Genomic DNA, 25685 nt, shown 5'->3' with positions numbered 1-25685 from the left:
TTGTCACGTGCTGAATACAACCGGTGTAGAAATTAAATGTTTGCTTATGAGCCTGTTTTTCCATTCATTGTCCAATTGAATTCCTATCTCATCCTTTCTGTAATCTCTCTGGTTAGGGTTTAGGACACTGAGGTATAGGTTTAGGGTAGGGACGTCCCAAGGATTCCGGATAACACTAACCTTTTTCTGTTCGCAGTTTTGCAATAGACGAAACGTTTGGCAGCAGAATCGGCGTAATGAATACACCCCAGTTTCAGTGACACGTCATTTTTGTGCGGCATCTGACGGAAGCGACTTGCATCCTGATTGTCTTTGCACGTTTTGGGGCTTTTGTTAATAAGAAAACATGTCTAACTCGGTAATTTCAGTTATTTCTCGATTCTTGGAGGAATACAGGACCAAAACATCGAATAAATTGAAAGTGGTCGACGCCTACCTTTTCTACATCTTGTTAACTGGTGCATTGCAGTTTCTGTACTGCTTGCTGGTTGGCACCTTCCCATTCAACAGCTTTCTGGCCGGGTTCATATCTTGTGTTGGAGCCTTCATCCTGGGAGGTAATTTAAACACTCAACTGTAAATGTATTTGCATAATCTTGTGATATTCAGCTGTATTGTACATCAGTGAAGCGTGAGGCCAACCAATGGCAGCCACCATTATTGTGAAATGGTTTCTGATCAACTCACCCCATTTTTTTCTGGCCTGCCAACAGTCTGCCTGCGTATCCAGATCAATCCAGATAACAAAGGAGACTTCCTGTCCATATCCCAGGAGAGGGCCTTTGCCGATTTCTTATTAGCCCACACTGTCCTGCACCTCGTGGTCATTAATTTTATTGGTTGAGAAACAAATTATTTGAACCCTCAGACCAGGTGTGAACAGTATGCACAAAGTACATCTTCACAGTAATTGTTATCCAGTGTTATGAATCTGCATGTTACTGACATGATTCTTGTTTATTTCATTTCACAGATTAACAACAGACTTGACCAAAATGCACCTGTCACCTCAAGACAACATTCATACAATAAGATTTTGCCTCCCTAATTTACCCTAACTGTAAGTGCATGGGCCGATCAATAATGACTGTGATAATACCCACATCTTCTACAAATTTCTGTCACTCAACTGTCAGTTTCTCAAATAATTATTTTGTACTGTTTGTATGATTGTTGCAAACCACTTGAGATTGTTGAAATAAAAATAATTGTTGATTTTGTTGTGATTTTAATGGAATATCTCTTTAGCGTTATTGATAATGATTTTCTGAGCAGACCATTCAATAACTAGGACTGGAGACAACTCCCCAATCGGACTTATTCTAAAGCTACTTGAACTGTAGGGCTGTTTCATACTACATGTGTATGACCTAATGATTAGCTATAGACAGCAGTATTCAAATATAAAAGACATGCTAAATTCACAGATAATTTTTTCTCTGACACCCTCCAAATCTGTCTATTTTTCATAACTAATGTAATGATTACACCTTTATTAATTGCAAGCAATCAAAACTTGGCCAAGTCTGTTCATCTTGGTACATTGATCTAGTTCAAAATAAGGCAACAGTAAACACGTTGTCCCCCACGAATGATGCAGAAATAAGCGAAAGAAAAAGGACAGCTCTCCACACGACCTTTTCAATAAGTCTTGCGAGAGCTTGGTAAGTATGTTCTGTCTCGCATGACTGAGTATCACTAACTATGATGAAACAATTTTAAGAAGAGGCAACCGTAAACACGAATAATAAAGGTTTCCGAGTTCCCAGTTGTTTTGAACGTGGCATTTATCAGAACATACCTTTTTCGTTATCTGACGAAACTGTAGGGCAGTAGGATTCACTTTCGTATATGCCCAGCAGAAGGCAGTAAAATACATTTTAAAGGGAAATAAAACATATTTTCAGACTTTGTAGCTAGTATTTTGGTCTTTTCAAGATTCCGTATGTGCAACTACGAACATATTCCCCGACCCCCATATACTTCCAGAGAAAGGTTTCTATACCGTTTTGATACTTCTGAAAGCATCCATGTAACTTGTAAAGATATTTTCTACACATATATTTATATAAACTATGATCGTTATAATATTGCTGACAAGTTGGTGTGTAGCTAGCTATTCAAGCAATATGCTAGTTATAACTAATTATCTAGAAAAGCTAGCGGCAGCCAACTTGCTAGCTATTGTAGTTAGCTTGGGCATTTTCACATACCGGTAGCTTTAATAAAGAGTACATTTGGAAACTCTGGGTATAAGGAGCCATGAAGACGAACGTGTGAAGTTCATAAGAACATCAAAGTAGATGTCAAATGAAAGCTAAGAGTGTGTGTGCCTCTGTTCCTTCATAATCTAATGCAGCTGGATATCTTTGTGGATCTATCCAGACTTTAGACTTCGAATCCACATCCACTTGAAAGCGTTTTGCTACACAAACTCTAGGGGAAGAGGGATACACACACTTTCTCAAATGCAGATCTCTAAGGAGTAAATCAGTGAATTGTAAACATATTGATAGTAGTAATCTTGTAATAACGATTAATTAAATTGTTTGTCAGTCATTTCACTCAAATGTATTATTCACAGATTGTCACCATGCCACTGACAAATGCTGAAAAGCAAAGAAGATACAGGCAAAGACTAAAGGAGAAGGGGAGTTATGAGGAGGTCAAAGAAAAAGACAGGAAGAGGCACAGTTTGAGAAAAGCAAAGGCTAAAAGCAAAGGAAAATGTATGTTTCTAGTGTTTTGTGAGTTTGATCAATTACCCTTTCAATGTACATTTCCATACAAATGATTTATAACTTTGTGTACCTATTTATGCTGCATCATCACAAAGAGAATGACATTCAAATCCATAATTAATTTATGTGTCTAGAACAAAGCAGGGACCCATCATTTCATTCCGTTACCATAAATATGTTACCAGGGGGTTAATCCACTTCTTAATAACCAGATACTTTTTTTGTATAACTAAGTTGTCATATCACAAAGCTGACACCCCATTCTTTCAGCAGACATCTTTTAATCTTATTTCAGAGCAGATATTTATGTTTTTGGAAAACTTGGTCACACATTTTGGGGAATTTACTTTTGCTCTTAGTAATGTCCTGTTTATATTTGCTGTTTTATTCTATTCCTTACTCTGTATGTGTCCTTGGATCTTGAAAGGTGCAATAACATGTATTATTATTATTGACAGGGCATGAGTTTCATCATCATCTGCTGAAGATGGATCAATATGGGAGATATGAAAGCAGTGGTCAGCCAGGAGAGCTTTTTGTAGGTTAACCCACATTTTTATCCATTCTTCAAAATGAGAAGCAATTAATTCTACCATATCTAACACAATTGGCTGTTCATTAACAAGTTCTATTGGTCAAATAGTTTATTTCCCTAACCCCAACCATGGTCTGTTCTAGGATCACTCACTGCATTGGAGGCAGGTCAAAGAGGAGGCTGAAGAATGTGAGATTCAGCAGAGCCAAGGGTCAGCAGTTTCATTAGGAGTTGAAATATCCCAGGTTTGTCTAAAGGAGGACCCAATTGAACAAGATCCCTCCTTTGATACAGTTTCAGACATTCATGGAGTCACAGAACAAGAGCGTGTACATAAACGCATGAAGTATCTCAAAGTAAAGGTAAGTGGCTATGTCCTTAACTGTGCAAGGCTTGTTACAAGGCACAGAGTTATTGTTAGAAATAAAATGATACATTAATTAATTATGTTTTCTCCGTGTCAGGTGCTGCCTTCTCTAGTCCCAGTCAAAGAGTCTGAAGAATGCTCCCTTGTGCCAGTAGATGAAATTGCCTCAATTACAGTGAAGGACGAAGAGAATGAAGACTGGTTGAAGTCAGAAGATGAGGATCTTGTGAAAGTGTCAGTGCCTTGGGAGCTGTTGGAAACATCACCATCATCATCATGTTCAGATACAGAGGACAGTGATAATGTGCTGGTGAGTTCAAACATTTAATAATAGACTGAGTGAAATAGACACACTTTGAGATGTTTTGTAAGGTTAGGTTTGTGTGCATTATCTCTTTAGCTGTGCTTGTCAATGGGCCTCCTAACAATATTTTATGGATGTTATGGAAAATGTCATGTTTTTTTCTTTGATAGCACATGGACACAAAAACCCTCAGTAGAAAGAGGCCAAGAGCTGCTGTGGCCATTCTACCACAGGATCCCCTGGATTCAGAGATGGAAGACCTAAGTGACTCAGAGGATGATGACCTAGAGGATATTCCAAAACCAGGAGATCTGGAGGATGAGTCCCCTTCTAAGCTTACAAAAGGAGATGCTTCCCCATACCCTAAAACCGCAGAGTCTCCCAAGAGAAAGAAGAGAAAAAGCAGAAATGTAATTATATTGGTTCCTACAGACGCATATAACCACAATCTCGACACAGTTGTATGCCCATTTAATTCTAGTTCCTTCAAAACACAGCCAAGACATCCGCTTTGGAAGAAGGCCGACATAGATTCCTTCCAAGTTCCAGATCCAGTGTTTGTGGCACCACAGTGTGTTCAATCCCCCTATCAATATTTCAAGATGTTCTTCACTGATCAGATGATTGCACACATTGCTGAGCAGACCAACCTTTACTCTGTTCAACAGACTGGATCCGCAATCAACACAAACTCTGGAGAAATTGAGGATTTCTTGTCTATGCTTCTCTACATGGGTGTTTTTGACTTTCCAACCTTTGTGGACTACTGGCATTCTGACTCTCGCTTCCCACCTGTGGCTGATACCATGTCTGTGAGAAGGTTCCAGTCACTCTGCAGGTTTCTTCACTTCAATGACAACATGCAAAATAATCACAGTACTGACCGCTTCTACAAGATCCGACCTCTTTTTAACATGCTGCGTCAACAGTGTCTCCTCATACAGCCAACCAACAGGCAAAGCATAGCTGAAGTCATGGTAGCTTACAAAGGCACCAAAGTAGGAAATCTTCGTCATTACAAATCTAATCAGCATGACAAATTTGGTTTTAGGTTATTCTGTCGGGGCAGTTCTTCAGGTATTATCCATGACCTGCTACTGTACCAAGGGGATACAACATTTCTCAACAGTGGGCTAAATGTAGACGAACAGAATCCTCTGCTGAGTACCAAGGTTGTCACCACCCTCTGTACATCTATTGCAGAGCCAGAGGCTACAGTTGTTTTCTGTGACAACTACCTCATCAGTCTTGACCTGGTAAAGTCCCTGCAGGCCAGACTGGGTGTGAGGTGTATTGGCACTGTGAGAGCAAACGGCACAGGTGGAGCAACTGCAATGGATGACAAGGATCTTGCAAAGCTAGGGCGTGGAGCATACGACTACTGTTCTCAAGAGGGGGTGATTGCTGTCAGGTGGTTGGACAAAAAGAGTGTCTCAATACTAAGCAATGCATGTGGAATTGAACCTCTGGGGTATGTTAGGCGGTTCTGTCGGGAGACCCATCAAAAGATTGATATCACATGCCCATCGGTCATGTCGGCTTATATTCAAGCAAAGGAGGGCATCGATCTGTCTGATATGCTGGTGCGTCTGTACAAGACACCTATGAAGGCACGCCGGTGGTACCTACCTCTGTTTGGATACATCCTTGATCTGTGCATTGCCAATGGTTGGCTGATGTACAAGCGGGACTGTGACCTTCTCAAGGAAAAACCAGTGCACCTAAAAAGGTTTCGTTTGTCTGTGGCAGGGACTCTAAAAGTAGTCAACAAACTCCCAACCAGGGTTGGCCAACCATCAGTTCCTCCAAATCCACACACAACTCCAAAGCGGCTGCACAATCCCAGAGCCTTACAGCCTACAGCAGATGTCCGTTATGACTGCCTTGGACACTGGCCTATCTTTGGGGAACAGAGAGGAAGGTGCAACCTGTGCGTCAAGGGCGTCTCGAGGTGGAAGTGTTCCAAGTGTGGTGATGGAAAGTTGTTTTTGTGTCTGAACAACAAGCAGCAGTGCTTTGTGTGTTATCACCAGAAGTGATCATTATCAGAGCACAATAATATTATGTTGGCTTTTTGTTACATAAAAAAATATTTATTCGAAAACATTCGTTTTTGTTGTTTTCCTATTATATGGAAGTTTCCATGAAGTTGATGGACAATCTAATTGTTCTCAGTGTTTCAACATTGATACTGTTAATTGTGGCCATTTTTGCTGTTACTGTGATGCCTATAATTTGGACTACCATGAAGTAAAGGTTACTTTTTTACTTATGTTTTACTTCACTTGAACATGTTTTTGTATTATTGTTTCATAAGGACATGTACATTTACTAAGGTTTACTGAATTATTATAATTTGTGTTGCACAAATAAAAATGCGCTACTTGTTTCTCACTGTTGCCTCTTTGTTCAGAAGTTCATTTTTTCCACTAGTTTTTTTTGACTATTTTGCACCCTACCTATACTGAACAAAAATATAAAACACAATATACAACAATTTTACTGAGTTACAGTTACTACAACAAAATCAGTCAGTTGAAATAAATAAATTAGACCCCAATCTATAGATTTTACATTACGGGGTAGGGGCACAGCAAATCAGAATTAGTTTTCCCCACAAAAGGGCTTTATTACAGACAGAAATACTCTGAAATAGTTTCATCAGCTGTCCAGGTGGCTGGTTTCAGACAATTCCACAATTCAGCCAGATGTGGATGTCCTGGACTGGCGCGGTTACACGTGGTGTGCAGTTGTGAGGCCAGTTGGAAGTACTGCCAAATTCACTAAAATGACATTTGAGGCAGCTTATTGTAGAGAAATTAACATTCAATTATCTGGCAACAGCCCTGTACATTCTTGCATTCCATGCCAATTGCACACACCTTCAAACCTTGAGGCATCTGTGGCATTGTGTTGTGTGACAAAACTGCACATTTTCGTGGCCTTTTATTGTCCCCAGAACAAAGCGCACCTGTGTAATGATGTGTAACCTTAATTGAACTAGGCAAGTCAGTTAAGAACAAATTCTTACTTACAATGATGGCCTACCGGGGAACAGTGAGTTAAGTGCCTTGTTCAGGGGCAGAACGACAGATTTTTACCTTGTCAGCTCGGGGATTCGATCCAGCAACCTTTCGGTTACTGGCTCTAACCACTAGGGTACCTGCCGCCCTGATCATGCTGTTTAATCGGATTATTGACATGACACACCTGTCAGGTGGATGGCAAAGGAGAAATGCTCACTAACCGGGATGTCAACAAATTTGTGCACAAAATTGGAAAGAAATAAGCCTTTTGTGCGTATGGACAATTTCTGGGATCTTTTATTTCACCTCATGAAACATGGGACCAACCCTTTACATGTTTATTTTATATTTTTGTTCAGTACTCCCAAGTGGGTGAGCCTATGCCCCCACCAGCCCCACCCATGGCTGCACCCATTGCCCAGTCATGTGAAATCCATAAATTAGGGCCTAATTAATTAAATAAAACTGGCTGATTTCCTTCTATGAACTGTAACTCAGTAAAATCTTAGAAATTGTTGCATGTTGCATTTATATTTTTGTTCAGTATAGCAAACAGAGTAGCAGCAAATGTGAAACTGTGTGGGCAGTGTGAAACCTTAATTGGGCAGAACGGGCTTGTGGTAATGAATGGAGCAGAATCAGTGGAATGGTATCAAATACATCAAACATGGTTTCCAGGTGTATGATGTCATTCCATTTACATCGTTCTGAGCATTATTATGACTCCCCTCAGCAGTCTCTTGTAAATTGTGTGTTGGCATGTCAGCGTAAGTATGTGTGGGTAGAGTGCAGTGAGTGTGCATAGTCAGTGCAAAATGCAGGCCTAGATAGTATTCAGCCAATTAATGAAGGTTATTTTTTGACTGAACTGAATCTCCCCTCATCTCTGCTTCAAAGGAGCATGACGTTTCAAGAGGGTTGAAGATCGTAGCAGTACATCATTTTATCCAACTATGGCACCTGCTTGACTATGCTTTTTCCACGTCGGGCAGTAAATCAGTGGATGGTACTGATTTAGAAAGTTGTTTTTGGCATCACTGAGCAGTGCCCATTAAATAATTAAATCCAATTGTTAGACTCTACCACCAACTCCAAATCAAACCCAAACATGGATTTCATGTTCTCGCTTTTGTTAAGGGTTGCGTCAATCGAATCTGATATCAGGATAAATATGACACTGAGTCACCTTATTGTATACTATGTATTTTTTATTAGCTAAGCAATAAGTGGTAAATGCAATTTTCGTATATACGTCCCACCTCGCAGGGCAAACAGAGTACTGACTTGTTCCTGACAAAGATATTATAATATACTCTGACAAAAGTAGTTCCTGCTTCCGAGCCGGCCTGTCAGAGTAGAGACTGGGCGTGGTTTAGACTCACTCAGCCTATCGTTGACTGTTGGCGCACAGGCTGGTCCCAGCCCCCTAGGCGCTTCAGCGGTCAGTCGTTGTAGTTGTGTAGAATATCTATGCGCCCGTGCTCGATACAGTTATAAAGCACCTGGCTCCTGTTCTCTAACAAAATACAGTTTGTTCCCTACACTACGTTCTGTATGTGTCTGTTTTGATGTTCTTCTGTAATTTTCCATCACGAGAAAGGCCCATGGCCCTGAAACTGTTAACAATGTCTCAAGTCAGCTATGTTGCATAACACATATACCCACACAAGCCAACAGCAAATATTATTCCATCACATATGATATGGTAAGGGCTAAAGTGTATAACACAGAACCTCACACTTTGCTTGCACACCTGTTTGTCCCAGCTAATCAGCCTCGCAATATGGGCACCTTGTTGACGCAGAGAGAAAGTGGAATAGAGTGCGCGCGCAAACATTGCTATCCATGTTTGGTTTTGATTTGGAGGAGGTTGGTAGCATCTAACAACTGGATTTAATGGCTCCATGGGCACTGCAAATGACGACTTCCTAATCAGAACCGTCTACCACTTACGGATATACTTTCGGACGTAGTAAAAGTGTCGCCAAACAGGCACTGTCCGGCAAATAACACTCATACAACCTGGGTAGATATATTGTGTTATATTCTCCTACATTCAATTCACATTTACACAAACTTCAGTGTTTTCTTTCAAATAGTACCAAGAATATGCATATCCTTGGTTCTGTGCCTGAGCTACAGGCTGTTAGATTTGGGTATGTCTTCAGGCGGAAATTGAAAAAAGTAGGGGGTAGCTCTGAGAGGTTATTAATAAAGCCACATACAAACATGGTCTCTCTTTTGTTTTCTTGAGTAAGGCAGCTCCAACATGCAGGTGTTTCAGCCTAGCTCAGTGCTTTCTGCGGTGCTGGGGCAAGCCAGCAGAAAATAGAGCGTTGTGCCGTGATTGGCTTAGTATTCTGTCACTCATGGGGACACTAAATCACCGCCAAGTCTAAGGGTAGAGCTAGAAATCTCTATCCCCTTGGGTGCTGCCATAGAGTTACATTAGAAGTGCCCATCCAAGAAGGTTCAAGGTCATTGGCCACAGAATGACGTCAAATCACGTTATATGTACAGTAGCTTTGATTGGACTGATCATGTCAACATCATACTTTCAAAATCTTAGCTAGCAGTCATCATCATGAATCAAGTCATCATCATGAATCAAGTCGCCAATCTACTGGCAAATCATTTTTGATCCTTGTCATATGAAGATAAAGAATGAAGAGAAATTATAGATAAAATGTATTAAGCAAAACATTCATACGAGCCTTAAAATCCTATTATAATCCAAAAGTAGTATGACAAGCACTCTTAAGCAACATCTAAATATATGTTGTTTTTTTTGCTGGCTTTCTGTAAGAACTCCCCCATGTTCTGCCACTAACTTTCGCGCATTGCCATCGTGCCGCAATGTTTGCAAACACAGAAAGGGGTCTAACGGGGGTTCCGTTCTTGTTGGTACATTGGTCTCGTTCAAATTCATTGAACGTTATTTTTATCCAAGAAGGCTTCGTTCTTTTGACGTACCAATTGCAGGGAAGTATGATTCACTTTCATGTATGTCCAGCTGAGGTAGCAAAAAAAGCCTTTAAAGGTAAGGAATGTATTTTTCAAAATCTGGTATTTTGGTCTTTTCGAGTTTCCGTATGTGCAACCGCAATAATATTCCCCGAGTCTCGGATACTTCTGAAAACATCCATGTTACAGGTAAATATATTTTTATGCGTATATATTTATCTAAACATATATGCACTTTATTTGATGACAAGTTGGTTGTGTAGCTAGCTGTAGAAGCCATCATTTTGCCAAATATAATCGGATTATCTAGCTAGAATATAATAGATAGCTATCTAGCTACAAGCCAACGTTAGCTTTTGGGCAATTCCACGAACTAGTATACAGCTATATAAATAAACGCAACATGCAACTATTTCAAAGATTTTACTGAGTTACAGTTAATAAGGTAATCAGTCAATATAAATACATTAGGCCCTAATCAATGGATTTCACATGCCTGGGAATACAGCTATGCATTTGTTGGTCACAAATACCTACATAAAAAAAGGTAGAGGCGTGGATCAGAACCAGTCAGTGTCTGGTGTGACCACAATTTGCCTCATGCAGCACAACACATCTCATAGAGTTGATCAGCCTGTTTGTGGAATGTTGTCCCACACCTCTTCAATGGCTGTGCTAAGTGGCTGAATATTGTCGGGAACTGGAACAGGCTATCTCACACGTCCAAAGCATCCCAAACATGCTCAATTGGTGAAATGTATGGTGAGTATGCAGGCCATGGAAAAACTGGGACTTTTTCAACATCCATGAATTGTGTACAGACTACAGAGCCTTGCATTATTATGCTGAAACATGAGGTGATGGCGGCGGATGAATGGCACGACAATGGGCCTCAGGATCTTATCACGGTATCTCTGTGCATTCAAATTGCCATAAATTAAATGCAATTGTGTTCGCTGTCCATAGCTTATGCTTGCGCATACCATAACCCCACCATTGAGCACTCTTTTCACAACATTGACATCAGCAAACTGTTCACCACACGACGCCATACACAATGTTTGCCATCTGCCCAATATCGTTGAAACAGTGATTCATCCGTGAAGAGCGCACTTCTCCAACGTGGCAGTGGCCATCAAATGTGAGCGTTTGCCCACTGAAGTCAGTTACAACTTCGAACTGCAGTTTGGTCAAAACCCAGGTGAGGACGACGAGCAAGCAGATGAGCTTCCCTGATGCGGGTTCTGACAGTTTGTGCAGAATTTTTTTGTTTGTGCAAACCCACTGTTTCATCAGCTGTCTGGGTGGCTGGTCTCAGATGATCGGTTGTGAGGCCGTTTGGATGTACTGCCATATTCTCGAAAACTACTTTGGAGGTGGCTTGGGGTAGCGACATTAACATTAAATTCTCTAGCAACTGCTCTGGTGCACATTCCTGCACTCACAATGAGAATTGCACACTCCCTCAGAACTTGAGACATCTGTGGCATTGTGTTGTGACAAAAGTACACATTTTAGTGGGTTTTTATTGTCCCCTGATCATGCTGTTTAATCAGCTTCCTGATATGCCACGAATGTCAGGTGGCTGGATTAATCAGTTTCCTGATATGCCACGAATGTCAGGTGGATGGATTATCTTGGCAAAGGAGAAATACTCAAACTGGCATGTAAACACATTTGCGTACAAAACTGGGGAGAAATAAGCTTTTTGTGTATACATACTTTTTGGGTCCATTTTCCAACCTGTTGGTGGACATTTGGAACCTAAATTAGCCATAGCTCTGAGTGAGCAAAATTAAGCAAGCATAATGGTGAAAACTTGCAAAGGATTTTTAACTCGCACAGGATTTTAACTTCTCTATCAAACATTGAGAGAATGGCGCTGGATTGGATAGCAGCCATTTTACTGGTTGGGGGGTGCTGATTTAAACTGTTTGTACATAACGTTTCCTCCATTTCCTATGACCGAAAAGAGCTTCTGAACATCAGAACATCGATCATTAACGTGGACATGATGCTCATCCCCGGACCAGGCCCTAATGCTTGATTATTAGTTGATTATTTGAATCAGCTGTGTAGTGCTAGGGCAAAAAATGAAATAAATTTGGTAAAGCCTGGAGTAAGCTGGGGAGGAAGTGTAGTTTGTCAACTGGAGGCACACACAGTATATGGATCTGTGCAAATGCAGCTGTGATATCATTGTGAATCTATCCCTCTTTGGACTTTTTGAATCTCTATCCGCTTGAAAGTGTTTTGTACGGAAACTTTGAAGAAGGTCACTGATTGGCTGGGGGAGGAACACACGTGTGTGTTTGTGATTTAGCAAATGCAGTTGTTTTCAAGGGGTGAATTAATTGATTGTAAACATCTTGATACTAATGTTAGTGTTGTAATAAAGATTAATTCACATGTCCATCAGTCATTCCACTCAAATGTTTTTTTTTCACAGATTGTCACCATGCCACTGACAAATGCTGAAAAGCAAAAAAGAGGGAAGTTAAGGTCAAAGAGAAACTTTGGAATTGCCCTTAAGCTAACATCAGGGGGGGAAGGTAGCTTAGCCGGGCCAGAAACCGAAGAATCACTAGTTTGAATCCCAGAGCTGACAAGGTACTTAATCCTAATTGATCTAACTCAACATTTGGGTGGTTTGTTTTGTTATTGACAGGTCACGAGTCTGTTCATCTACTGAAGATGGATCAATATGGGAGATGTGAAAGCAGTGATCAGCCAGAAGAGGTTAACCCACATTTTTATTCGTTCTTCAAAATGATAAAATATTTAGTTTTACATCTAAACTAATCGGCTATCCATTAACAGGTTTTATTGGTCAAATTGAGTTTATTCTTCTAACACCAACGGTGGTCTGTTCTAGGATCCCTCACTACATTGGAGTGAGGTTAAAGAGGAGGCTGAAGAATGTCCGATTTCAGCTGTGTCGTTAGGCGTTGAAACATCCCAGGTTTGTCAAAAGGAGGACCCCGATGAACAAGATCCTTCCTTTGACACAGTTTCAGACATACATGGAGTCACAGAGCAGGAGTGTGGACATAAAGGCATGACACATCTAAAGGTAAGTATCTCTTTTACACTGCAAGCCCACTTACAAGGCCCAGAGGTGTTAGAATTACAGTACCAGTCAAAGTTTGGACACCTACTCATTCAATGGTTTCAAAGTAGCCACCCATTGCCTTGATAACAGCTTTGCAAACTCTTGGCATTCTCTCAACCGGTTTCACCTGGAATGCTTTTCCAACAGTCTTGAAGGAGTATGCTGAGCACCTGTTGGCTGCTTTTCCTTCAGTCTGCGGTCCAACTCATCCCAAACCATCTCAATTGGGTTGAGATCGGATTATTGTGGAGGCCAGGTCATCTGACGCAGCACTCAATCACTCTCCTTCTTGGTCAAATAGCTCTTACACAGCTTGGAGGTGTGTTTTGGGTCATTGTCCTGTTGAAAAACAAATGATAGTCCCACTAAGCACAAACCAGATGTGATGGTGTATCGCTGCAGAATGCTGTGGTAGCCATGCTACTTAAGTGTGCCTTTAATTCTAAATAAATCACTGACAGTGTCACCAGCAAAGCACCATCACACCTCCTCCTCCATGCTTCACGGTGGGAACCACACATGCAGAGATCATCCGTTCATCTACTCTGCAGCTCATGAAGACAGTGGTTGGAACCAAAAATTTCAAATTTGGACTCATCAGACCAAAGGACAGATTTCCACCGGTCTAATGTCCATTGCTCGTGTTTTTTGGCCCAAGCAACTCTTCTTCTCATTGGGGTCTTTTAGTAGTGGTTTCTTTGCAGCAATTCGACCATGAATCTCAATATCAACTGTTCAGATGTCTCTTAATTGAACTCTGTGAAGCAATTAATTTGGGCTGCAATTTCTGAGGCTCTAATTAACTTATCCTCTGCAGCAGAGGTAACTCTGGGTCTTCCTTACCTGTGGCGGCGATCCCATGAGAGACAGTTTCAGCTCTTGATGGTTTTTGCAACTGCACTTGAAGAAACTTTAAAAGTTCTTGACATTTTTTTGGATTGACTGATCTTCATGTTTTAAAGTAATGATGGACTGTCATTTCTCTTTGCTTATTTGAGCTGTTCTTGCCATAATTTGGACTTGGTCTTTTGCCAAATAGGGCTGTCTTCTGTATACCACCCCTACCTTGTCACAACACAACTGATTGGCTCAGACGCATTAAGAAGGAAAGAAATTCCACAAATGAACTTTTAACAAGGCACACCTTTTTAATTGAAATGCATTAAGAAGCTGGTTGAGAGAATGCCAAGTGTGTGCAAAGCTGTCATCAAGGCAAAGGGTGGCTACTTTAAAGAATATTAAATATAAAATATAAAAAACAAAAAAAATGGTTACTACTTGATTCCATATGTGTTATTTCATAGTTTTGATGTCTTCACTATTATTCTACAATGTAGAAATTAGTAAAAAATAAATAAAGAGAAACCCTTGAATGAGTAGGTGTGTCCAAACTTGTGACTGGTACTTTGTTTTCTCTGTGTCAGGTGCTGCCTTCTCCAGTCCCAGTCAAAGAGGAGTCTGAAGAATGCTCCCTTCTGCCAGTAGATGAAGAGAAAGTTGCCCTATTTACAGTGAAGAAGGAAGAGGATGAAGACGGGTTGAAGTCAGAAGATGAGGATGTTGTGAAAGTGTCAGTACCTTGGGAACCGTTGGAAACATCATCATCATGCTCAGATACAGAGGATACAGAGGACAGTGAGATGGAAAGTGATCATGTGCAGGTAAGTTCAAGCGTGTAATAACGTAGAGTGAAATACACACTTTGAGATGTTTTGTAGGGTTAGCTTCTTGAAGGGCCATACTAAAAGTTAATTAATTCCACTCGTTGTTTTCACCATTCTGCACCCTACATATTTTATGCTGTGTACCACAAATCTATCTTTCAGTCTTCATTCTTTCTGCCACTATGTGACTGCATATGTAGTGGGCTACTGACATATACAAGAAGTAGGCCAGGTATAGGTGTGGCGACAATGTCTAAATTTAAGCCTATAGCTTCATAACAAAGTTAAGATTTCATAAACACAAAGCATAGCTTTCTTGAGCAGCTACTAGCTTGAGTGCTGGGCCTAGTTAGTATTCAGCCAATTCTTAAAGGTAACCCACTGAGCAAAAAACTTGTTGAATCAATGCAATTTGGCAACGTATTGTGATGTGGCTTCAGAAAGTATTAATTCCCCTTTACTTATTCCACATTTTGTTTTTACCGCCTGAATTCAACATTTATTTATTTTTAAATTCTCTCACCCCTCGACCCACAATACCCCATAATGACAAAGTGAAAACATGTTTTAAGAAATTTTAGCAAATTTATTGAACATAAAATACAGAAATGTCTCATTTACATAAGTATTCACACCCTTGAGTCAATACATGTTAGAATCACCTGTGCAGCGAATTCAGCTGTGAGTCTTTCTGGGTAAGTCTAAGAGCTTTGGCCTCCCGGGTGGCGCAGTGGTTAAGGGCGCTGTACTGCGCCAGCTGTGCCATCAGAGTCCCTGGGTTCGCGCCCAGGCTCTGTCGTAACCGGCCGCGACCAGGAGGTCCGTGGGGCGACGCACAATTGGCCTAGCGTCATCCGGGTTAGGGAGGGATTGGTCGGTAGGGATCTCCTTGTCTCATCGCGCACCAGCGACTCCTGTGGTGGGCCGGGCGCAGTGCGCGCTAGCCAAGGTTGCCAGGTGCACGGTGTAGCCTCCGACACATTGGTGCGGCTGGCTTCCGGGTTGGATGCGCGCTGTGTTAAGAAGAAGTACGGCTGGTTGGGAGGACGCATGACATTCAGCCTTCGTCTCTCCCGAGCCTGTACGGGAGTTGTAGCAATGAGACAAGATAGTAGCTACTGGATACCACGAAATTGGGGAGACAAAGGGGTAAAAAAAAAATAATTTAAGTCTAAGCTTTGAACACCTGGATTGTACAATATTTGCACATTCTTTTTTTAATTTTTATTATTGAAGCTCTGTCAAGTTGGTTGTTGATATTTGCTATACAGCCATTTTCAAGTCTTGCCATCGATTTTTCAAGCCAATTTGAAGTCAAAACTAACTAGGCCACTCAGTAACATTCAATGTTGTCTTGGTAAGCAACTCCAGTGTAGATTTGGCCTTAGGTTATTGTCCTGCTGAAAGGTGCGTTTGTTTCCCAGTGTCTGTTGGAAAGCATACTTATATTGTTGTTGCCTGAGCTTGGCTCTATTCAGTTTCCTTTTTATCCTACAAATCTCCCTAGTCCTTGCCGATGACAATCATACCCATAAAATTATGCAGCCACCACCATGCTTGAAAATATGAAGAGTGGTACTCCGTGATGATGTTGGATTTTCTCCAAGCATAACACTTTGTTTTCAGGACATGAAGTTAATTTCTTTGACACATTTTTGGCAGTTTTACTTTTGTGCATTATTGCATGTTTTGGAATATTTGTATTCTGTGCAGGCTTCCTCCTTCCACTCTGTAGTTACTCCACAATACTAAGCTAAATGACAATGTTGTTGATCCATCAACAGTTATCTCCTATCACAGCCATTAAACTCACCATTGGGCTCATGGTGTAATCCCTGAGTGGTTTCCTTCCTCTCCGGCAACTGAGTGGGAAAGACGCCTGTATCTTTGTAGTGACTGGGTGTATAGATACACCAGCCAAAGTATAAAGAAGAACTTCAGCATGCTCAAAGGGATATTCAGTGTCGGCTTTATTTACAAATGGAACCTATTGGCAGATGGGTAAAAAATGTAAGGCATTGGAAAACCTCCCTTTGTGGTTGAATCTGTTTGAAATTCACTGCTCAACATGCAACGATTTTACTGAGTTACAGTTCATATAAGGAAATCAGTCAATTGAAATACATTCATTAACCCCTAATATATGGATTTCACATGACTGGGCAGAGGCCCACCCACTTGGGAGCCAGGGCCACCCACTGGGGAGCCAGGCTCAGCCAATCAGAATGAGTTTTTCCCACACCAAAAGGCTTTATTACAGACAGAAATGCTCCTCAGTTTCACCAGCTGTCCTGCTGGCTTGTCTCGCACGATCCCGCAGGTGAAAAAGTCGGATGTGAATGTCCTGGGCTGGCGTGGTTACACGTGGTCTGCTTTTGTGACGCCGGTTGGACGTACTTACAAATTCTCTAAAATGACATTGGAGGCGGCCTATGATAGAGAAATGAACACAACATTCTTGTAATCAGCATGCCAATCACACACTCCCTAAAATCTTGTCGTGTTGTGTGATAAAACTGCATATTTTAGTGGTATTTTATTCTACCCTACCAAGCAAACTTTTTTGCAGTTATTGCTAACATGACCCCAATTTTCTCCAAAACACAATACAATAAAGGCAGGATACTTGTCCACATGATTAAGCATGTATTTAATGTAGCAAAAATGACATTGCTCATTGGTCCAAAATTAGTTTGTTACTGCCTTTTTGGTTGGTAGGTCAGTATTGTCCCCAGCGCAAGGTGCACCTGTGTAATGATCATGCTGTGTAATCAGCTTCTTGATATGCCACACCTGTCAGGTGGGTGGATTATCTTTATCTTGGCAAAGTGGAAATGCTCACTAAAAGGGATGTAAACAAATTTGTGCACAAAATATTAGAGAAATAAGCTTTTTGTGCATATGGAACCTTTATCTTTTATTTCAGCTCGTTAAACATGGGACCAACACTTCCATGTTGCATTTATATTTTTGTTCAGTATATGTGTGGGATACAGAGATGAGGTAGTCATTCAAAAATCATGTTAAACACTATTGCACACAGAATGATACCATGCAACGTATTATGTGACTGGTTTGGCACATTTTTACGGCTGAACTTATTTAAGCTTGCCTCAAGAAAGGTGTTGAATACTTGACTCACGATATCTCTGCTTTTCATTATTAATTGATTTCAAAAAATGTCTATAAACATAATTCCACTTTGACATTATGGGGTATTATGAGTGACACATTTAACATTTTTGGGTGACTGGAGTCTCTGACAATCTTATGGGACTTCCTCTGACACCGCCTATTATTTCGGTCCTGGGTGGCAGGAAGCTTGGCCCCAGTGATGTGCTGGGCCATTCGCACTACCCTCCGTAGCGCCTTACGGTCAGATGCCGAACAGTTGCCATACCAGACGGTGATGCAACCGGTCAGGATGCTCTCAATGGTGCAGCTGTAGAACCTTTTGGGGATTTGGGGACCCATGCCATATCTTTTCAGTCTTCTGATGGGGAATAGGCTCTGTCGTGCCCTCTTCACGACTGTCTTGGCGTGTTTGGACCATGATAGTTCTTTGGTGATGTGGACACCAAGGAACTTGAAACTCTCGACCTGCTCCACTACAGCCCCGTCGATGTTAATGGGGGCCTGTTCGGCCCGCCTTTTCCTGGAGTCCACGATCAGCTCCTTAGTCTTGCTCACATTGAGGGAGAGGTTGTTGTCCTCGCACCACACGGTCAGTTCTCCGAAAACCTCCCTATAGGCCGTTTCATTGTTGTCGGTGATCAGGCCTACCACTGTTATGTCGTCAGGATACTTAATGATGGTGTTGGAGCCATGCAGTCGTAGCCAAGTTCTTGACACAAACCGGTGCACCTGGCACCTACTACCATACCCAGTTCACTTACATGTTTTGTCTTGCCCATTCACCCTCTGAATGGCACACACGTCATGGAAAGAGCAGGTGTTCATAATGCCTTGTATACTCAGTGTAGATGACAACTAAACCAAAAATCTGACATTGTTATTCAATTGTTCTTTTAGATGTTTGAATGCATAGTGATTACACATTGGGAATTCAACACACTTCTGGCTGTCTTTTTGAGCGGGTGAATAAAGGTTAAACTCTCATTGATTAACGTCTCAACCAAATATTATAAAAATTTCCACCTTGAAATTACGTCGTGTGCCGAGTGAGAACTGACTTTCTGACTGAACTGAATCCCCCCTCATCTCTGCTTCAAAGGACTGTGAAAACCATGAGCTTGATGTTTCAAGAGGAGTGAAGATTAAAGATTGCAGCAGGACATCATTGGATCCAGGGACGGTACCAGATAGAGATGAGAAAGCTAATGCTGTTGATTTCAGTGAGTACCATTGGTGGGGTGGGTTGCAGTTATGGTCTAGATATAATAATGTGTTCCATGTAAATGACAAATGTTTCATTGCTCATTAACTATCTCACTGGGCACAAACATCAATTCAACATCTATTCCACGTTGGTTCATTCCATTGAAATGACGTGGAAACAACATTGATTCAACCAGTGTGTGCCCAGTGGAATGGCGCTAATGAAGTAGAACTTGAGTTAATTTGATGTTCTTCTCACTTTCCTGTAGGTGGCTTTGAAGGGGGGTCCTCCTTCTACCCCTGCCCCCATTGTGCAATCGGCTTCACCATAGAACGCTTTTTCCTTGGGCACCTGAAGAGGGACCACCCTAAAGATTACATTGAAATGCTGAAGACTGGGAAAATCAAAGCCTATAAAAGAGGGAGTTTACGGGTGACCCCAGCCACATGCCCGCAATGTGGCAAGAGCTTCACCAATAAATATGTTATGCAAACACATCAGAGGACTCATGCAGGGAAGAAATCTCATCACTGTGCAGACTGTGGGAAGAGCTTTGTCTACGCTGATGCACTTAAAAGACACAGATGGACTCACGCTGGGGAGAGCATATAAATGCTCTCGAGTGTGGCAAAGGATTCAGCGGACGAACCAGTCTGACCAGCCATGAAATTATCCATACAGGAGGGGGACCATTTAAATGCTCTGTTTGGGGAAAGGACTCAATCAGGGCGTAACTTAAAACGTCACCAACGATTCTGTGTAAAGACCGAGTAAACAGAAGAAGTGAGTAGGTGTCAGAGGATTGCAATAAAGAACATATTATAAATATATAATAATGTAACTGATGTAATACACTGCCACCTAATTAAGTATGTTATTGGTACATTGGTCTAGTCGAAAATGTAAATCATTTAAGACATGCCTTTTCCTTATCTGACGTAGGATTCATGGTAGTAGGATTCATGTAAATGTATGCCCAGCAGATGGCAGTAAAATACATTTTAAAGGAAAATAAAATATTTTAAAATTGGTCTTTTCGAGTTTCCGTATGTGCAACCTTAATAATATTCCCTGAGATTTAGATATGTCTATGTAACTAGCAAGCAGGTAAATATATTTTCCTTGTTAAATAAGCTTTATTGCCATTTGATGACAAGTTGGGCTAACTATCCATCTGTTTGCCAGCTATAACAGATAACTTTAGTTAGCTAGTATGCTTTAGGGCAATTCCACGTACTAGTACAGTACCGGTATAACAAAGACTAGCCATACATGTTTGAAGGCTAGGTATTATGAAGGACCCATTAGGACCAACGTGTGTAGTTCATAGGAGCATGTCAAATGAAAGCTAAGAGTGCGTCTTTGTCGTACTTCATTATCAAATGCAGCTGGGATATCATTGTGGAGCTAGCTAGCTATCCCGCTTTGGACTTTTCGAATCCACCTCCCCTTGAAAGCGTTTGACTTAATGAGGTTTTCTTATTAGCAAGCGAGGAATAATTACAGTTGTGTGTACTTAGTCGAATGCAGTTCTTGAAGGGGTGAATTAATTCATTGTAAACATCGTGATACTAACGTTAGTGTTGTAATAAAGATTCATTCAATTGTCCATCAGTCATTTCACTCAAATGTATTATTCACAGATTGTCACCATGCCACTGACAAATGCTGAAAAGCAAAGAATATACAGGCAAAGACTAAAGGAGAAGGGGAGTTATGAGGTCAAAGAAAAAGACTTAAAACGGAATGTGTTTTAAATCGCAGGCTAAAATACAGAACATGTATGTTGTGTTTTTTAATTTACCTTTAAAAATTTAAATACATTGCTAAAAGAAGAAATTACCTTGTTGAGAGCACATATTACATATTTCTACCTCTAACTATTCAGGCTACATCATCATGAATGTAATGACATTCAAACCCATAATTATTGATTTCTGTACAAATCAGGGACCAATGATGTCATACCATTACCATAGTTCTGTTACTGTGTGTTAATCCACTTCACTTGATGTAGTTTGATAACCAAAGGTTTTTCAAACTAAAGTTGATATTGCTGACTGCCCATTCTTTCTGCAGACATCTTTGAATTATAATTTGGAGCAGATATTTACGTTTTTGGAAAATGTTGTCACATAAAGAAAAAAATATTCATACCGTCATTCTGTTACCAAACTTGGCATCTGCACAGTTCTTTAATAAACCATACCACTCTATGCACAATTACTACTTTTAACAATGCCCTCTGAAAATGTACTTAAACTTTGCACTGAATTGTTTTTGTTTGACATGCATTTAAAGTGAAATGTCTGACTCAGTATAATTCTGTTATTGTGGAATTGCCCTTTAGCTACCATCAACATTGGTGTCATTGTTGACTTTCATATGGGCTTTGTTGATCCTTGTGATCTAACTAAACATGTGGGTGGGTTGTTTTGTTATTGACAGGTCACGAGTCTGTTCATCATCTGCTGAAGATGGATCAATATGGGAGATATGAAAGCAGTGGGCAGCCAGAAGAACCTTTTGTAGGTTAACCCACACATCATGCATTCTTCAAAATGAGAATCAATTTCATTATACAATATCTAAAACGAGCGGGTATTCATTAACAAGTTTTATTGGTCAAATAGATGTTATTCTTCTAACATCAACCATGGTCTGTTCTAGGATCCCTCACTGCATTGGAGGCAGGTCAAAGAGGAAGCTGATGAACTCCAGATTTCAACTGTGCCATTAAGAGTTGAAACATCCCAGGTTTGTCAAAATGAGGACCCGGATGAACAAGATACCTCCTTTGATCCACTTTCAGTCATCCATGGAGTCACAGATCAAGAGTGTGGACATAAAAGCATGACTTACCTCAAAGTAAAGGTAAGTGCCTCCTTAACACTGCAAGCCCATTTACGAGGCCCAGAGTTATTGTTAGAATGACGATGCTGAATGAATTATGTTTTCTCTGTGTCAGGTGCTGCCTTCTCCAGTCCCAGTCAAAGAGGAGTCTGAAGAATGCTCCCTTCTGCCAGTAGATGAAGAGAAAGTTGCTTTAATTACAGTTAAGGAAGAAGAGAATGAAGACTGGTTGAAGTCAGAAGATGAGGATGTTGTGAAAGTGCCAGTGCCTTGGGAACCGTTGGAAACATCATCATGTTCAGATACAGAGGATACAGAGGACAGTGAGATGGAAAGTGATCATGTGCAGGTGAGTTCAAGGATTTAATAACGTACTGAGTGAAATACACACTTTGAGATGTTTTGTAGGGTTAGCTTCTTGTAGGTTTAAACTAAAGGTGTCTTCATTCCTAGTTGTTTTGACCGTTCTGCACCTTACCTATTAAAAGCTGTGTACCACAAACCTAGCTTTCAACCTTCATTCTTTCTGCCACTATGTGACTGCATATGGAGTGGGCTACTGACATACAAGAAGTAGGCCAGGTATAGGTATGGCAACAATGTCTAAATTTAAGCCTATAGCTTCATAATGAAGTTAAGATTTCACAAACACAAAGCATAGCTTTCTTGAGTAGCTAGTAGCTTGAGTGCTGGGCCTAGTTAGTATTCCGCCAATTTTTGAAAATACTGAAACTGACTTTCTGACTGAATACCCGCTTCATTTCTGCTTCAAAGGACTGTGAAAACAATGAGCATGATGTTTCAGGAGCATTGAAGATTGAAAATTGCAGCAAGACATCATTGGATCCAGGGATGACACTAGATACAGATGAGAAAGCTAATGCTGCTGATTTCAGTGAGTACAATTGGTGGGGTTGCAGTTACGGTGTAGAGATATAATAATGTGTTACATGTACATAACGTTTCATTTCTCAATAACTGTGGCTCTATAATGAAATAAGTGTAGTTCATTTGATGTTTTTATTTCTGTCCTTTAGGTGACTCTAAAAAGGGGTCCTCCTCCTTCTACCCATGCCCTCATTGTACGCTCGGTTTCACCATAGAACGCTTTTTTCACGGGCACCTCAAGAGGGCCCACCCTGAAGAGTACATCACTCTGCTAAAGTTTCGGAAGATCATAGCAACCCAAGCCACGTGCCCACAATGTGGCAAGAGCTTCTCCAATAAATATGTTATGAAAACACATCAGAAGAGTCACACAGGAGAGAAACCATATCACTGTGCAGACTGTGGGAATAACTACGTCTTCGCTGATTCACTAAAAAAACACAGATGTGGGAAAGGATTACGAAGACAAACCCATCTGACCAGCTATGAAATGATCCCCACAGTAGAGAGACCATACACATGCGTTCAGTGTGGAAAAGGATACAGATTTCAAACCCAACTGACTAGCCATGAAAAGAGCCACACAGGAGAGAGACCATATAAATGCTCTCAGTGTGGAAAAGAATACAGAAGACCAGCCCATCTAAAAAGACATCAAATGACCCACACTGAAGAGAGGCCATTTGATTGCCTCAGGTGTAAGAAGTCATTCTACCGGCCGGAAACTCTAAAAGCACACCAGAAAACCCATACAGGAGAAAAGCCTTATCGGTGCTCTCTATGTGACAAATGTTTTGGCTTTTCCAGAGATCTTAAGAGACATCAGTTGACACATACAAGGGAGACCCACACTGGACAGAGGTCCTATGATGTCCACGAGTGTAAGAAGTCCTCCGGCCAGCTGGAAATTCTCAATGCACACCAGAAAACACACAAAGTAGAAAAGCCTAAGCCTTATCAGTGCTCTCAGTGTGACAAATGTTTTGGCTTTTCCAGAGATCTTAGAAGACATCAGTTGACACATACAGGGGAGAAACCGTTTAGTTGCCCCCAATGTGAAAAATGTTTCGGTAGGAAATGGGAATTGACGTACCACCAACGGACACACAGCGGAGAGAGGCCTTATCACTGCTCTGAGTGTGGACAGAGCTTTAGCCTAAGGGGGAACTTTAAACGCCACCAGCAGAGCCACACAGGGAAGAAGACGTTTCACTGCACTCAGTGTGACAAGAGTTTCTTCAGAGCGGCTCACCTGAAAACCCATCTCCTCATTCACAATAGAACCAAAACAGTGGTCTGCTCTAACTGTGGGAAAGGGTTCAACCATGACGGGAACTTAAAACGTCACCAACGATTCTGTATGAAGACAGAGCAAAATTGTAATGCACCCCCATCTGTAGAAGTACAGATATGATATAATAATGTAGTACAATGCCATCTAATTATAAGTCTGTTCTTCTTGGTACATTTATCTCTAGTTCAAAATCATTCAAGAGACAGGCCTTTTTGTTCTCTGACGACTGTAGGGGAGTAGGATTCGCTGTCATGTATGCCCATTAGGTGGCAGTAAAATAGGAAAGTATTTTTACATGTAGTGGTACTTTTTACTTTTCGATATTCTGTATGTGCAACCGCAATAATATTAGCTGACCCTCCGATACTCCTGAAAATCATCCATGTAACTAGCTAAAGGTAAAGATATTTCTGAATATATATATATATATATATATTTAAACATATTAGCTTTATAAAGCCATTTGAGGACAAATTGGGTGTGTAGCTGACTATACAAGCCTTATGTTGTGCCAGATAGAATAAATTAGGGCAATTCCACATAGCGTTACTAGTTGTTTCAAATAGGGTGCTAGTACGGTATAACAAAGATAGTAGCTAGCTATGTATGTTTGAAACTGTTTAAAGACCCATGTGGACCAACATGTGAAGTTCAGCATCAAGTTGGGTGTCAAATAAAAGCTAAGAGTGTCTGTTTGTCTGTGTGTGTTCTGTTATAATAAAATGTAGCTGCGGTATCTTTGTGGATCTATCCCTCTTTGGACATTTCTAATCCACCTCCACTTGAAAGCGTTTGACTTCAGGTCATTGATTGGCAAGGAAGAACACAAACATTCTTGAAGGGGTGAATCAATTGATGGTAAATATATTGATAGCAGTGTTGTAATAAAGATTCATTCAATTGTCCGTCTTTTCACTCAGATGTATTATTCACAGGTGTCCCCATGCCACTGACAAATTCTGAAAAGAAAAATAGACTAAAGAAGAAAATGTAGGTTTATGCTTTGTGAGTAAAAAATAAATAAAATCTATTACACTTTCAAAGGTCCATAAGATGACATGACCTTTGATGAGAGCATATATTACCTCATTTCTACCACTAACTATTTAGGCTACATCATCATGAATAGAATGACATTCAAATATATAACTTTGCATTTCTGTGTAGTACAATTCAGGGACCCAGGATGTCATTCTCTTACCGGGTATGAATCCACTTCACTTAATGTAGTTTGCATTTGCACAGTTCTGTAACAAGCCATACAACTTTTTGAGCAAGGATTATGTAGCCTACTTTTAACACTGTCCACTTAAACTTGAATTGTTTGACACATTTCAAAGTGAACAATGAGTCTCAGCATAATCATGTTACTATGGAATGGCCCTTTAGCTAATATCAACATTGGTGCCATTAGCTAGGTTTTCATCCAATTGGTGATAGATTTTCATGCGAATGTTGTAGAACCTTTATGAGCATGTTTCCACCAAATGTACTTTTGCACACAAAATGTCCTTTTACTGACATCTTCATGTACCGAATTAAAATAAATAAATTGTAAGGTCAAATCAAAGTTTATTTGTCACGTGCGCCGAATACAG

General features: G+C 40.7%; 4 protein-coding genes across 16 annotated transcripts; all 4 read left to right on the top strand.

Annotated features, from left to right (window-relative positions):
- Positions 1 to 1215, top strand: LOC149983569 (dolichyl-diphosphooligosaccharide--protein glycosyltransferase subunit DAD1-like). Its single transcript, XM_021604175.3, has 3 exons — positions 1 to 557; positions 714 to 873; positions 974 to 1215. The coding sequence occupies exons 1-2, from the start codon at positions 347 to 349 to the stop codon at positions 842 to 844; spliced, it is 342 nt and encodes a 113-aa protein (XP_021459850.1). The 5' UTR covers positions 1 to 346; the 3' UTR covers positions 845 to 873; positions 974 to 1215.
- A 509-nt stretch (positions 1216 to 1724) lies between these two features.
- On the top strand, positions 1725 to 6341 carry LOC110524476 (piggyBac transposable element-derived protein 2). 9 transcript variants are annotated; one of them, XM_090235812.1, is made up of 7 exons: positions 1944 to 1995; positions 2585 to 2729; positions 3200 to 3279; positions 3420 to 3487; positions 3571 to 3638; positions 3741 to 3953; positions 4118 to 6341. In XM_090235812.1, exons 3-7 carry the CDS (start codon positions 3239 to 3241, stop codon positions 5984 to 5986), a joined length of 2259 nt encoding a protein of 752 aa, XP_090091938.1. In that variant the 5' UTR covers positions 1944 to 1995; positions 2585 to 2729; positions 3200 to 3238; the 3' UTR covers positions 5987 to 6341. The 9 variants fall into 9 exon arrangements, with proteins under 9 accessions (XP_021459846.3, XP_021459844.3, XP_090091938.1 ...); XM_090235814.1 differs by having other exon boundaries at positions 1988 to 2039; XM_021604171.3 differs by having other exon boundaries at positions 1725 to 1995; positions 3420 to 3638.
- A 3315-nt stretch (positions 6342 to 9656) lies between these two features.
- LOC110524475 (uncharacterized) lies at positions 9657 to 20083 on the top strand. 3 transcript variants are annotated; one of them, XM_021604167.3, is made up of 6 exons: positions 9657 to 10126; positions 12606 to 12676; positions 12813 to 13010; positions 14474 to 14710; positions 18948 to 19068; positions 19321 to 20083. In XM_021604167.3, exons 1-6 carry the CDS (start codon positions 10021 to 10023, stop codon positions 19662 to 19664), a joined length of 1077 nt encoding a protein of 358 aa, XP_021459842.3. In that variant the 5' UTR covers positions 9657 to 10020; the 3' UTR covers positions 19665 to 20083. The 3 variants fall into 3 exon arrangements, with proteins under 3 accessions (XP_021459842.3, XP_090091944.1, XP_090091943.1); XM_090235817.1 differs by having other exon boundaries at positions 10096 to 10126; positions 12387 to 12676; XM_090235818.1 differs by lacking the exons at positions 18948 to 19068; positions 19321 to 20083 and adding an exon at positions 18746 to 18907 and having other exon boundaries at positions 9842 to 10126.
- A 9-nt stretch (positions 20084 to 20092) lies between these two features.
- LOC110524474 (uncharacterized) lies at positions 20093 to 24817 on the top strand. 3 transcript variants are annotated; one of them, XM_090235816.1, is made up of 7 exons: positions 20103 to 20159; positions 20696 to 20773; positions 21501 to 21580; positions 21723 to 21926; positions 22021 to 22254; positions 22680 to 22800; positions 22943 to 24817. In XM_090235816.1, the coding sequence occupies exons 3-7, from the start codon at positions 21530 to 21532 to the stop codon at positions 24205 to 24207; spliced, it is 1875 nt and encodes a 624-aa protein (XP_090091942.1). In that variant the 5' UTR covers positions 20103 to 20159; positions 20696 to 20773; positions 21501 to 21529; the 3' UTR covers positions 24208 to 24817. The 3 variants fall into 3 exon arrangements, with proteins under 3 accessions (XP_021459839.1, XP_090091942.1, XP_036834177.1); XM_036978282.2 differs by having other exon boundaries at positions 20105 to 20159; positions 20696 to 20833; XM_021604164.3 differs by lacking the exon at positions 20696 to 20773 and having other exon boundaries at positions 20093 to 20159.
- Positions 24818 to 25685: the final 868 nt, after the last annotated feature.

Source organism: Oncorhynchus mykiss, chromosome 5 (genome assembly GCF_057628025.1).
Source record: "Oncorhynchus mykiss isolate SJ-2025 chromosome 5, ASM5762802v1, whole genome shotgun sequence".
Classification (NCBI taxonomy): Eukaryota; Metazoa; Chordata; class Actinopteri; order Salmoniformes; family Salmonidae; genus Oncorhynchus; species Oncorhynchus mykiss.
Note: the sequence above shows the minus strand (reverse complement) of the source record. Positions and strands in the feature narration are given on the sequence as shown.